Raw genomic sequence first — 11,666 nt, forward strand, 5'->3', positions numbered from 1 at the left:
CTGTGGAGATTTGCCTAATATTAGGCATAAACTCTGCTTCACAGTTTTTGCGAAATATTACACACAATGCTTTACACACACCTTCCCATCTTGCACATACACATGTGATGTGGATGAGATACTATGGCCTGATCCAGCTAGACGGGCAGGGGATGATTAGAATCAATAACTGAGGTTTTTGAGTATGTTCTTTCATAGAGTTGTTTTTGCCTAAGTCTGCACATGTAGCCTATACTCTATGCTGTCATTTTTATTTATCTCCAGATTTTTTTTCAAACCTTTGTATTTGTCCTAGATTTTGATTTGTACTGCATGCCATTGTTGACTACTGTGATATGTTACTTTACCCGACTGTGGTAAAAATAAATATTTTCAGTTTGCAGCATCATCAATGAGCAGTTCTTGAAAAGTTTACAGGATATTTTTACTTTCTCTTTAGGTCCTTACCTATAGGCCCACTTCAAAGTAAATAATGACGACTTCTATGGATTTGCCAATACATTTTTGTCAAGTTACAGTAATCATTCATCACATATGCTTAAAAGGTCGGGCAATATGCCCCAAACATGTGATTTCTTATAGTAAAATCGTTTTTTTTTACAAATGTGTTTTGTATCTTGGATGGCGATGAGTCCACCTACAGGAGAGAGGTGGACCGGCTGGTGTCCTGGTGCAGCCTCAACAACCTGGAGTTGAATGCCCAGAAGACAGTGGAGATGATCATGGACTTCAGGAAAGTCACAGCCCCACCATCCCCCCTCACCCTGATGGACTCTACCACCCCCGTCTCCATCGTGGACTCCTTCCGTTTCCTGGGCACCACCATCACCCAGGACCTCAAGTGGGAGCCGACCATCAGCTCCCTCATCAAGAAGGCCTAGCAGAAGATGTACTTCCTGCGGCAGCTGAGGAAACTTAAGGTGCCGACCGAGATGCTGGTGCAGTTCTACTGGGCCATCATCGAGTCCATCCTCACCTCCTCCATCACCGTGTGGTTCCCGGCGTCACAATCAAGCATCGACTGCAGCGTATCGTATGTGCTGCCGAGAAGGCCATTGGCTGCAGGCTCCCATCCCTCCTGGACCTGTTCTCCTCCAGGACCAGGAGGCGTGTGGGTCGGATCACAGCTGACTCTTCTCACCCTGGACACAAACTATTCTCCCTTCTCCCCTCAGGCAGTAGACTACAGTCCGTCCAGACCCACACCTCCCGCCACCTGAACAGTTTTTTCCCCTCGGCCATCAGACACATGAACACTAACAACATCTGATAGCTCAGTTACAGCTCATTTTTATTACCTATTGTGTGTTATATGGGTTTTATGTTGCACGATTGCACCAAGAAAAATTCCTAGTTTGTGAACCCGTTCTCAAACAATGGCAATACAACTATTCTGATTCTGATTCTGATTTATCACTGTTCTGGGTAACTCACTCCAATAGTGTCTTATCATTTGAAGTCTGTGAGTGAGATGAAAATAAAACTGCATTTTTACAAATTCTTGCTTTATTTTGATGAATGGGCATATGTTTTGACCAAAGTGTGTCATTTTGCAAATAATCTAGGTCCTAGATTATTTGCTTGATTCCTAGATTCTAGGAATTAAGAAAATTGAATTTGGTGTATGGAAAAGTGTGTATATACAGTATTTTGAAAAAAGACACGCTGTTAGTAAAATTGTGTGTAAGCAAATGGAAAAAACTGTAAACATCTTCAAAGCAAAAATCACATAAGGATCTTCCATCCATCCATTTTCTACCGCTTGTCCCTTTTGGGGTCACGAGGGGTACTGGAGCCTATCTCAGCTGCATTCGGGCGGTAGGCGGGGTACACCCTGGACAAGTCGCCAGCTCATCACAGGGCCAACACAGATAGACAGACAACATTCTAGGGCCAAGTTTAGTGTTGCCAATCAACCTATCCCCAGGTGCATGAATTTACCATGAATTGATTAACGTGGACCCCGACTTAAACAACTTGGAAAACTTATTCGGGTGTTACCATTTAGTGGTCAATTGTACGGAATATGTACTGTACTGTGCAATCTACTAATAAAAGTTTCAAACAATCAATCAATGCATGTTTTTTGGAGGTACCCGAAAGGGAACCCACGCAGTCACGGGGAGAACATGCAAACTCCACACAGAAAGATACCGAGCCCGGGATTTTTTGATTGATTGATTGAAACTTTTATTAGTAGATTAAACAGTACAGTACATATTCCGTACAATTGACCACTAAATGGTAACACCCGAACAAGTTTTTCAACTTGTTTAAGTCGGGGTCCACGTTAATCAATTCATGGTAAAAATGGATAGAACTCAGGACCTTCACTGCTCGCTGTACATATCCTACGAAGTCAGACCTACGCTGTTACAATGTCCATTTCTCAGATGATATAATTGTTGATGGCTGAAGTGCTGATATCAACCAAACCTAGCCCCCCTGCCCCAACCCCCTCCACATCCCAACCCCCAGATTGTTAATAATGTAAATAATTCAATGTATATACTCTGATTATTAACTTGTGTGATGACTGTATTATGCTGATAGTATATATTTATACCATGAATTGATTAACGTGGACCCCGACTTAAACAAGTTGAAAAACTTATTGGGGTGTTACCATTTAGTGGTCAATTGTACGGAATATGTACTGTACTGTGCAATCTACTAATAAAAGTCTCAATCAATCAATCAAAGGGCCAAGTTTAGTGTTGCCAATCAACCTGTCCTCGGGTGCATTTTTTTTGGAGGTGGGAGGAAACCGGAGTACCCGAAAGGGAACTCACGCATTCACGGGGAGAACAAAACGCCACACAGAAAGATACAGAGCCCGGGATTTTTTGATTGATTGATTGAAACTTTTATTAGTAGATTGCACGGTACAGTACATCTTCCGTACAATTGACCACTAAATAGTAACATCCGAATAAGTTTTTCAACTTGTTTAAGTCGGGGTCGACGTTAATCATCCATCCATCCATTTTCTACCGCTTGTCCCTTTCGGGGTCGCGGGGGGTGCTGGAGCCTATCTCAGCTGAATTTGGGCGGAAGGCGGGGTACACCCTAAACAAGTCGCCACCTCATCACAGGGCCAACACAGATAGACAGACAACATTCACACTCACATTCACACACTAGGGCAGTGGTTCTTAACCTGGGCTCGGTGAGTCGGGCTCAGGGGTTCGGCGGAGGTCAAGACACACCCGACTCATCGTGTAAATAAAAACTTCTCCCTATCGGCGTATTACGGATACGGCAACAGCAGAAGTCACACTGATTTGCAGGTGTGTAATTTGTTGTGACTTTATGCACTGTGTTGGTTTTGTTGTTTGAACAAGGTGATGTTCATGCACGGTTCATTTTGTGCACCAGTAAAAAAAAACATGGTAACACTTTAGTATGGGGAACATATTCACCATTAATTAGTTGCTTATTAACATGCAAATTAGTAACATATTGGCTCTTAACTAGTCATTATTAAGTACTTATTAATGCCTTATTCGGCATGGCCTTATTATAACCCTAACCCTCTAACCCTGGCCCTAACCCTCTAACCCTAACCCTCACCAAATAACTCTAAATTAAGTCTTTGTTACTCAGAATATGTTCCCCATACTAAAGTGTTACCAAAAACATAACTTAGTCTTGAATTTGAAAAAAAAAACATTTTATTTTTCACTAAAGAAGGGTTCGGTGAATGCGCATATGAAACTGGTGGGGTTCGGTACCTCCAACAAGGTTAAGAACCACTGCACTAGGGCCAAGTTTAGTGTTGCCAATCAACCTATCCCCAGGTGCATGAATTTTGGAGGTGGGAGGAAGCCGGAGTACCCGAAAGGGAACCCATGCAGTCACGGGGAGAACATGCAAACTCCACACAGAATTGTTTGATTGATTGATTGATTGATTGAAACACAGTACAGTACATATTCCAGGGGTGTCCAAAGTGCGGCCCGGGGGCCATTTGCGGCCCGCAGCTAATTGTTTAGCGGCCTGCCACACATTCTGGAAATGCCATTGCAAAAATCAAAAAAACATTAAAAAAGTGGAATGAGGTGAAATCTAACTAGCAAACGTTGCGATGTTGATACAAAGCTGCCATGCAGGCTGTTTTTTTTATTTTGTCTATCTTTATTTTCCTTTTTTTGCCATTGCTCAAAAAAAAAAAGACAAAAAATCAATAATAATGAATTATTGACATCTTCAAGGGTCCAATTACTTCAAATATTTCACATTAAAATGGTTTATGTGGAAAAATATTGCATATATTGTGTGGTTGCCATATAAAAACATCTAAATTTTCTTTGACAAAAGAGCATAAAACTTACAAAATAATAATTCAAACGTAAAATCGACAGATATATCTGAAGTTGATCTCATAACTTAAGTGTTGAAAGTAAAACAAATAATAATAAAAATGTATCACTTTATGAGTGGGGTACCTTTTGGATCCCAAAGATATTTAGTGGGATTTTATTTATCTTTTCACTGTGATTAATCAAAAATAATAATGAAAATAAAATCAATGGTGTCATGCATTATATCTTTTCAGGACTCCCATTACTTCACATCAAACATTGGTTTCTGAATGTTTTGGACGGTGGGGGAAATACTGCATATTTCAGTTTCACTATAAAAAACAAAGTTGTCTTTGACAGAAAAGGCATATATAATGATAGGGAATAATAATTTGACTTGTTTTTAACATTTTAATGACTGAGACCCTTTACGGGCCCCAATTGGAGCCCTAATTGTTAAAAAAAAAATCTATGTATTTTGTTATGGTTTGAAAATGAAAAATATCAGTGGAAAAAGCCCTCAGTGGAAAAAGTTTGGACACCCCTAGCTGGTTGTCCAATTGTACGGAATATGTCAGCTGACATATCCACTAAATGGTAACACCCGAACAAGTTTTTCAACTTGTTTAATTCGGGGTCCACGTTAATCAATTCATGGTATGGATTGAACTCAGGACCTTCGTATTGACAAGTTTCAATTCAAAGTATCGGCACTAGTGGCACTCTATTTACTTGGTATCGGTTCGACACCAGAAGATACAGTATCGCCCGCCCCTGGTAAAAAAAAATGTAACCTCTCGTATGCGCGTGCACACCTGCCGTCAAGCACCAGCGGGTAAACACGCCGAGCAGAAGTCGACAGACTCGACTCCCCCTCTCCTCCTCCTCCTCTATGTTGTGGTCGCCTACTAGAGTTTCTTCCTCCCCCCAAAGTCTCTGGGCGTATCTGGTGAACTCTTGCACTACTCCCACGTTCACACTATATTTCTCCGGCTGCGCACGTGGAGCCACGAGAAGAGCGGCTGCACTGTTGCGGTCTCAACGCTTCTTTGCCCGGAGCTTCTCGGCTATGACGCCACGACAAACGCGGCCACCTGTGGTGCGAAGCGACCAACGAGGGACAAACTCCCAACATTCTCCGACCATGACTCCCGCTTGAGCTCCGCTCTTGTGTCAGCCTCACCCTTCTCTTTCTTCCCCCCCTAATCCCGCTCTCTCCAATTTGAGTCCGCGCACACCATTATGGTAGATAAAGGCCCCTTGTTGACATCTGCAATTATTTTCTACCTGTCCATTGGGGCAGCCATTTTTCAAGTCCTGGAGGAGCCCAATTGGAAGCTGGCTGCAAAGCACTACAAACAACAGAAGGAGAAAATACTGAAGGACTATCCCTGTCTGACGAAAGATGATTTGGACAAAATATTACAGGTATGGATGTGTCACTCATCGTTTTGGTAGGAGCTGCCATGTCAGTTGTCTCGGCGTTGAGTCAACACTCAGTACAAATACTGCATATACTTCTTTCAATCACCCCAGGGGTACTTCAAGACACACTTTGGAGTACCTAAAATAACACAACTATATACAGTGTGGAAATAAATATTCGATCCCAGCTATTTTTTTTAAGTTTACCCCCTAACAAAGATGTGAATAGTCATAAATGATAAATGGGTTATAATTGTATAGCGCTTTTCTACCTTCAAGGTAATCAAAGCGCTTTGACAGTATTTCCACATTCACCCATTCACACACTAATGGCGGGAGCTGCCATGCAAGGCGCTAACCAGCAGCCATCAGGAGCAAGGGTGAAGTGTCTTGCCCAAGGACACAACGGACGTGACTAGGATGGTAGAAGGTGGGGATTGAACCCCGGTAACCAGCAACCCTCCGATTGCTGGCACGGCCACTCTACCAACTTCTCCACATAGTTTTATTTAAACTGAAAAAGATCAAATGTAAAAAAAAAACTAGAATAAACTAAAGTCTACAGTAAGAAATTAAGTACATTTTATTTATAAAGCGCTTTTCACAGATAAAATCACAAAGCGCTGTACAAAATATAGGTGAGTTGAGTTTGAGTTTATTTGGAACATGCAAGCATACAACATGATACATCACAATTTCCAGTTTCTCTTTTCAATATGTTCGAAAAGGAGTAGGAAGAAGCAGAGCTTATTTAATCCTACCCCTTTTCTTTTACATAACCAGTTGCTAAAACTTTTGTTCACTTCCTGTTCTCAATTTATTCACAATATACTCCATAAGTAATCACAATAAAAATAAATAAATAATAGTTGGTGAAGTAAGTTATATTTCATATGATGAGATAAGTATGATTATTTTGAGAATGAAAGAATGGATGGATGAAATAAATTCAGAATGTTTATCATGGTTCTTCTTCTTTGTACATTGTAAACACTTTAAGTTTGAAGAGTTTCTTGAAGTGGATCATATTAGTACATTGTTTGATTGCTTTGCTTAATCCATTGCATAATTTAATTACACATATAGATATACTGAAGGTCTTAAGTGTTGTATGTGCATACAAATGTTTTAAATTAAATTTTTCTCTAAGATTATATTCCTCCTCTTTTTTTGAGAAGAATTGTTGTATATTCTTGGGTAGCAGGTTATAGTTTGCTTTGTGTTTAATTTTAGCTGTTTGAAAATTCACAAAGTTGTGGAATTTCAGTATCTTTGATTCAATAAATAAAGGATTTGTATGTTCTCTATATCCAACATTATGTATTATTCTAACTGATCTTTTTTGTGAAGTAAAACAGTACAATTTTTAAAACAAAAGTTAAAGTAAATGTGGTGAGATTATCCTCTGCATTTGACCCATTCCTTTGTTCCACCCCCTGGGAGGTGAGGGCAGCAGTGAGCAGCAGCGGTGGCCGCGCCCGGGAATCATTTTCGTAATTTAACCTTTGATGCTGAGTATGGTTGGGTATCGTTTGAATTCGAACGATTCCGATTCCGATTCCGATTCCTGTCGATTCTCGATTCCGATTCTTCTTGTAGCATGCCGGGATCAATGTGTTTGACAGGTAGTCCCTGGAAGGTGGTATGTATTTTGGGTTGAGAGGTTTCACCATATCCCTGCAAACATAAACAAACATGTAATGTTGATGTTACTGTTTAGCCCAGTATCAATTAGCTTAGCTCTAACATTATTGCTTAACTAACCTAAATGTTGGAGATTCCATCTCTGAAAAGGGATGCAGTCTTTTGACTATGTGTGCAGTGACCTTTCTGTGGCACTCTTCCGTCTGTGGCACCGACATCTTCCCCATTGCCGCTACGGTGAACGGAGTACGCTGAACACATCGCAGAGCCTGGCTAGCAGGTTGTAAATTGTCTATGAAAAAATATGCGGGCTAATTTGTTAGCTCCCTCGAGGTTGGCGCAAAACACATTATTTATTGCATATATATTGTTTTACTTACCGGATTCGGACTGCAATACAGTCACCGAGGTGCCAGGCTGGGCGTCGAAGCCAGAGGAAGAGGCACAGGAGGACGGTCGGCGCAGCGCGTCGAAGACGGGACACGCATTTATTTGTACTCGGAGGTGCTTCATCATGTTCGGCGTGCACCCTCCTAAGCACGAAACAGTCCTGTCGCATGTGTTACAATTCGCCGATATTTCATTTTTTTTAGTAAAATAAAGCCACACTTCGACCGCCGACGCCCGCTATCCATGCTTGACTGACTCGCTCGGCTACATAGGCTCGGCTATGCTAACACTTCCGGCGGTGGGCGCTTATTCGTTGGTGTTTAGCGGCTTCTTCTTCCGGTCGGCGGACTTATTCTTTTTTTCCGGTCGGCGGACTGGGTATCGAAACTAGGAATCGAAATTTAAACTTTTGAACGATTCCGGGAGAATCGGAAAGTTAGTCCCGGTTCCAATCGATACTCGATACCCAACCCTAATGCTGAGTGCCAAGCAGGGAGGTAGTGGGTCCCATTTTTATAGTCTTTGGTATGAACGGGGTTTGAACTCACGACCAACCGATATTAGAGCGGACACTCTAACAACTAGGCCACTGAGCAGGGGCAACATCATAAAAGGAGACACAGTGGATTAAAATTAGAGATGTCTGATAATATCGGCCTGCCGATATTATCGGCCGATAAATGCTTTAAAATGTAATATTGGAAATTATCGGTATCGGTTTTTTTATTATCGGTATCGGTTTTTTTTGTTTTTTGTTTTTTTATTAAATCAACATAAAAAACACAAGATACACTTACAATTAGTGAACCAACCCAAAAAACCTCCCTCCCCTCATTCACACAAAAGGGTTGTTTCTTTCTGTTATTAATATTCTGGTTCCTACATTATATATCAATATATATCAATACAGTCTGCAAGGGATACAGTCCGTAAGCACACATGATTGTGCGTGCTGCTGGTCCACTAATAGTACTAACTTTAACAGTTAATTTTACTCATTTTCATTAATTACTAGTTTCTATGTAACTGTTTTCAATTGTTTTACTTTCTTTTTTATTCAAGAAAATGTTTTTAATTTATTTATCTTATTTTATTTTATAATTTTTTTTAAAAAGGACCTTATCTTCACCATCTCTGGTTGTCCAAATTAGGCATAATAATGTGTTAATTCCACGACTGTATATATCGGTATCGGTTGATATCGGTATCGGAAATTAAAGAGTTGGACAATATCGGATATCGGCAAAAAGCCATTATCGGACATCCCTAATTAAAATTATAGTTAAAAGGTTCATTAACTAAAAGCTTTACTAAAAGTAGAAGTTTTCAAATGTTTCTTAAAAGTGTCAACACAGTCAAGCTCATGAAGGGACTGGTGAAAATTGTTCCATAGTCTTGGAGCTATAGCCTGGAATGCCAGGTCTCCACAGGTTTTAAAACGAGTTTTGGGGATCTTTAGAAGACCCTGGCCTGAAGACCACAGGCTGCGCCCTGAAGAGTAGGGGCCTAGCAAGTCAGTGATGTACTGAGGGGCCCCACCATGCAACGCACAGAATGTCAGGACTAAAATCTTAAACTCAATGGAAGCCAATGAAGACTGGATAAAACGGGAGTGATATGGGCTGTTCTGGTTGCACTGGTCAAGAGTCTGGCAGCCGCATTTAAGAATATGCATCTAAGAGGACATATTTAATATCTTCCCAAAAGAGGTCACTTTTAGATTGATCATTTTTTAAATGTGCACAAATGCCAGCATGCACAGATGATATGAAATATTGCTAATGAAGGATGGTAAGCATATGTATGCGTTACAAACAAGATTACTACAGATGAGCACCATTTGGGGCGGTAATAAATCAGATTATATTCCACTTTTATTTTCCACAGGGCGGTACCTCGCTGAGTAATGTTTAAGAACCACTGCTTTACACATAATATATAGAGCAGTGTTTTTTAAACTTTTTTCACCAAGTACCACCTCAGAAAAGACTTGGCTCTCCAAGTATCACTATAATGACCAACATTAAAATACAGTTGCGTAGTCCTAAGTATTCATTCAAAACAAGGCAGAGGTTTTATTAAGCAAGTGTGTGTAATATTTTTGTCCACTGTAACATTACATACACAGTTTGAATAGTAACGTTGTGTTTGAATATAGGAAAATAAAACACTGTACTTTAATCAAGTGATTTTTGGCTTACCACTAGATGAAGCCCACATACCACTATTGGTACACGTACCAGAGTTTGATAATCACTGATATACAGCCATACATGGCTTATCATCCTTTATTAACAATATTCCATATCATCTGTGTCCATGAGTTGTTTTATTTCCACTCTCTGCTATCGTCAACCTGAGCGTCTGTTTAAAAAGCATGGGTCAGCAGATGTGATAGTGGCAGTAGAGGAAGTCGCCCTCTGTAATCTCAGTGTTAAAATGCTGCAGTACATGGTGTTCTATTGCTATGTCAAAAGTTGGCAGTGCCCAAAACCGCTTTTCTGGCGAAGCGAGAACCAGTGACCTGCGGTTTCTCCGCCTCCCTCCAATGAGCACATAATAAGGGTAACATTCCTATTGCACAGGTGTTTTTTCCATAATACTTTTCCACTTCATTTTTTTCCATTCCTTTAAGTGTGGGCCCCCTTCCATACTCCATTAGGAAATATCTGTTTATATTTCTATTTAACATTGTGTATGAAACATAGCCCCCGTCTTATTCCACATTGACTTTTGTGTTCTACTTTATTTAACTTTTTCCACTTTTAAGGCAGACAGGAGGCATGTCTTAACGTGTCCCCCATTTTGGGCCCACATCACTATTTATTACCCTTCCTTCCCCCCCTCTTTTCTTTGCTTCTCCTTTCTGTGTTTGGGGGACTGAAAAGGATATGCTCATGAACCTCCCCCATTCGTTGCACATTTGTAACGGCAAAAGCCTCACAATGGCCTCATTTTCAATGAGGATATTAACGTTGTAGACATTTCAATATTGTAATTTAAGGCCTGCCTGCAACAGCTGAATAAGCAGTTAACAATTATATTTATGTTTGCTTACAAAGTGGCATTGGAAATAGCAGCAAAGCTCGCAGTTTGTGGAGTTTCCAGGTGATATTATACCTCTTAACAACATTTAGACTTAAACCTGTAGTCTTGTTTCTTCTTCTGCAAAGACACCTTTTTGGAATCTGATAAAAAGGACAGCATACTCCGTCTGATTAATATATCAAGTTTGTCTTTCAGCATTGTAACGCTTTATATGTTTTACAAGAGACGGCCCTACTTGTAAAAGTTAGTTTTCTTTTTTTTTTAACTACAAGTTTATTATTAACTATTGTTTCCTTGAAGTGGTCACCGTTTATAGATTTTTTTTTATGGCCCGTCGATGTAGACACACTTGAGGTGTCATAAAAATCTAGCAAGGCTCGGGTAAGGATCATCATTATCTGTCTTGCCAATAACATTGCATTGTTCAATCATCTGGGTTGGTGCAGTTCAGCCTCGAATTCAAAAGAAACTGAAAGCACACTTATTACTTATGTCAATAATTTTTTGTACAGCCAGTAAAATATTGAAATTCCTTTTACCGTATATTTAACAAGCAACATATATAAATGGAATACATCTGAGCAATGATTTGGGAATCACAACAATGGGGCCAGTGTTTATCAGTGGGAGCATGAAATTCAGACTATAAGGGCCACATGCATTACACAGCAACAGATGGCATACTTCTGCGCATACTTTGCAGCTGTTTATGACAGAGATTAGTAACTATATGGATTGGGAACCATATCCGTATAAAATGGAGAAGTATGTTTCTAGAAAAAGGGAAGATATGTGTGTGGCATTTGAACTGATTTTGCAAGAGTTTGAGAATCTTCCACCAATAATGAATTGCTT

The 11,666-nt window shown here is 40.2% G+C and overlaps 1 protein-coding gene across 1 annotated transcript in view; it reads left to right on the forward strand.

The window, feature by feature from the left end:
- The first annotated feature begins 5,104 nt into the window (after positions 1–5,104).
- The window catches only part of kcnk5a (potassium channel, subfamily K, member 5a), a 29,101-nt gene continuing 22,539 nt past the window's right edge, over positions 5,105–11,666 (forward strand). The window contains exon 1 of the mRNA XM_062040489.1: positions 5,105–5,732. Coding sequence (XP_061896473.1) covers positions 5,547–5,732 — 186 coding nt within the window. The 5' untranslated portion in view covers positions 5,105–5,546. The remainder of the gene's footprint in view (positions 5,733–11,666) is intronic.

The sequence above is a fragment of the Entelurus aequoreus genome, linkage group LG03, assembly GCF_033978785.1.
Source record: "Entelurus aequoreus isolate RoL-2023_Sb linkage group LG03, RoL_Eaeq_v1.1, whole genome shotgun sequence".
NCBI classification, from domain to species: Eukaryota; Metazoa; Chordata; class Actinopteri; order Syngnathiformes; family Syngnathidae; genus Entelurus; species Entelurus aequoreus.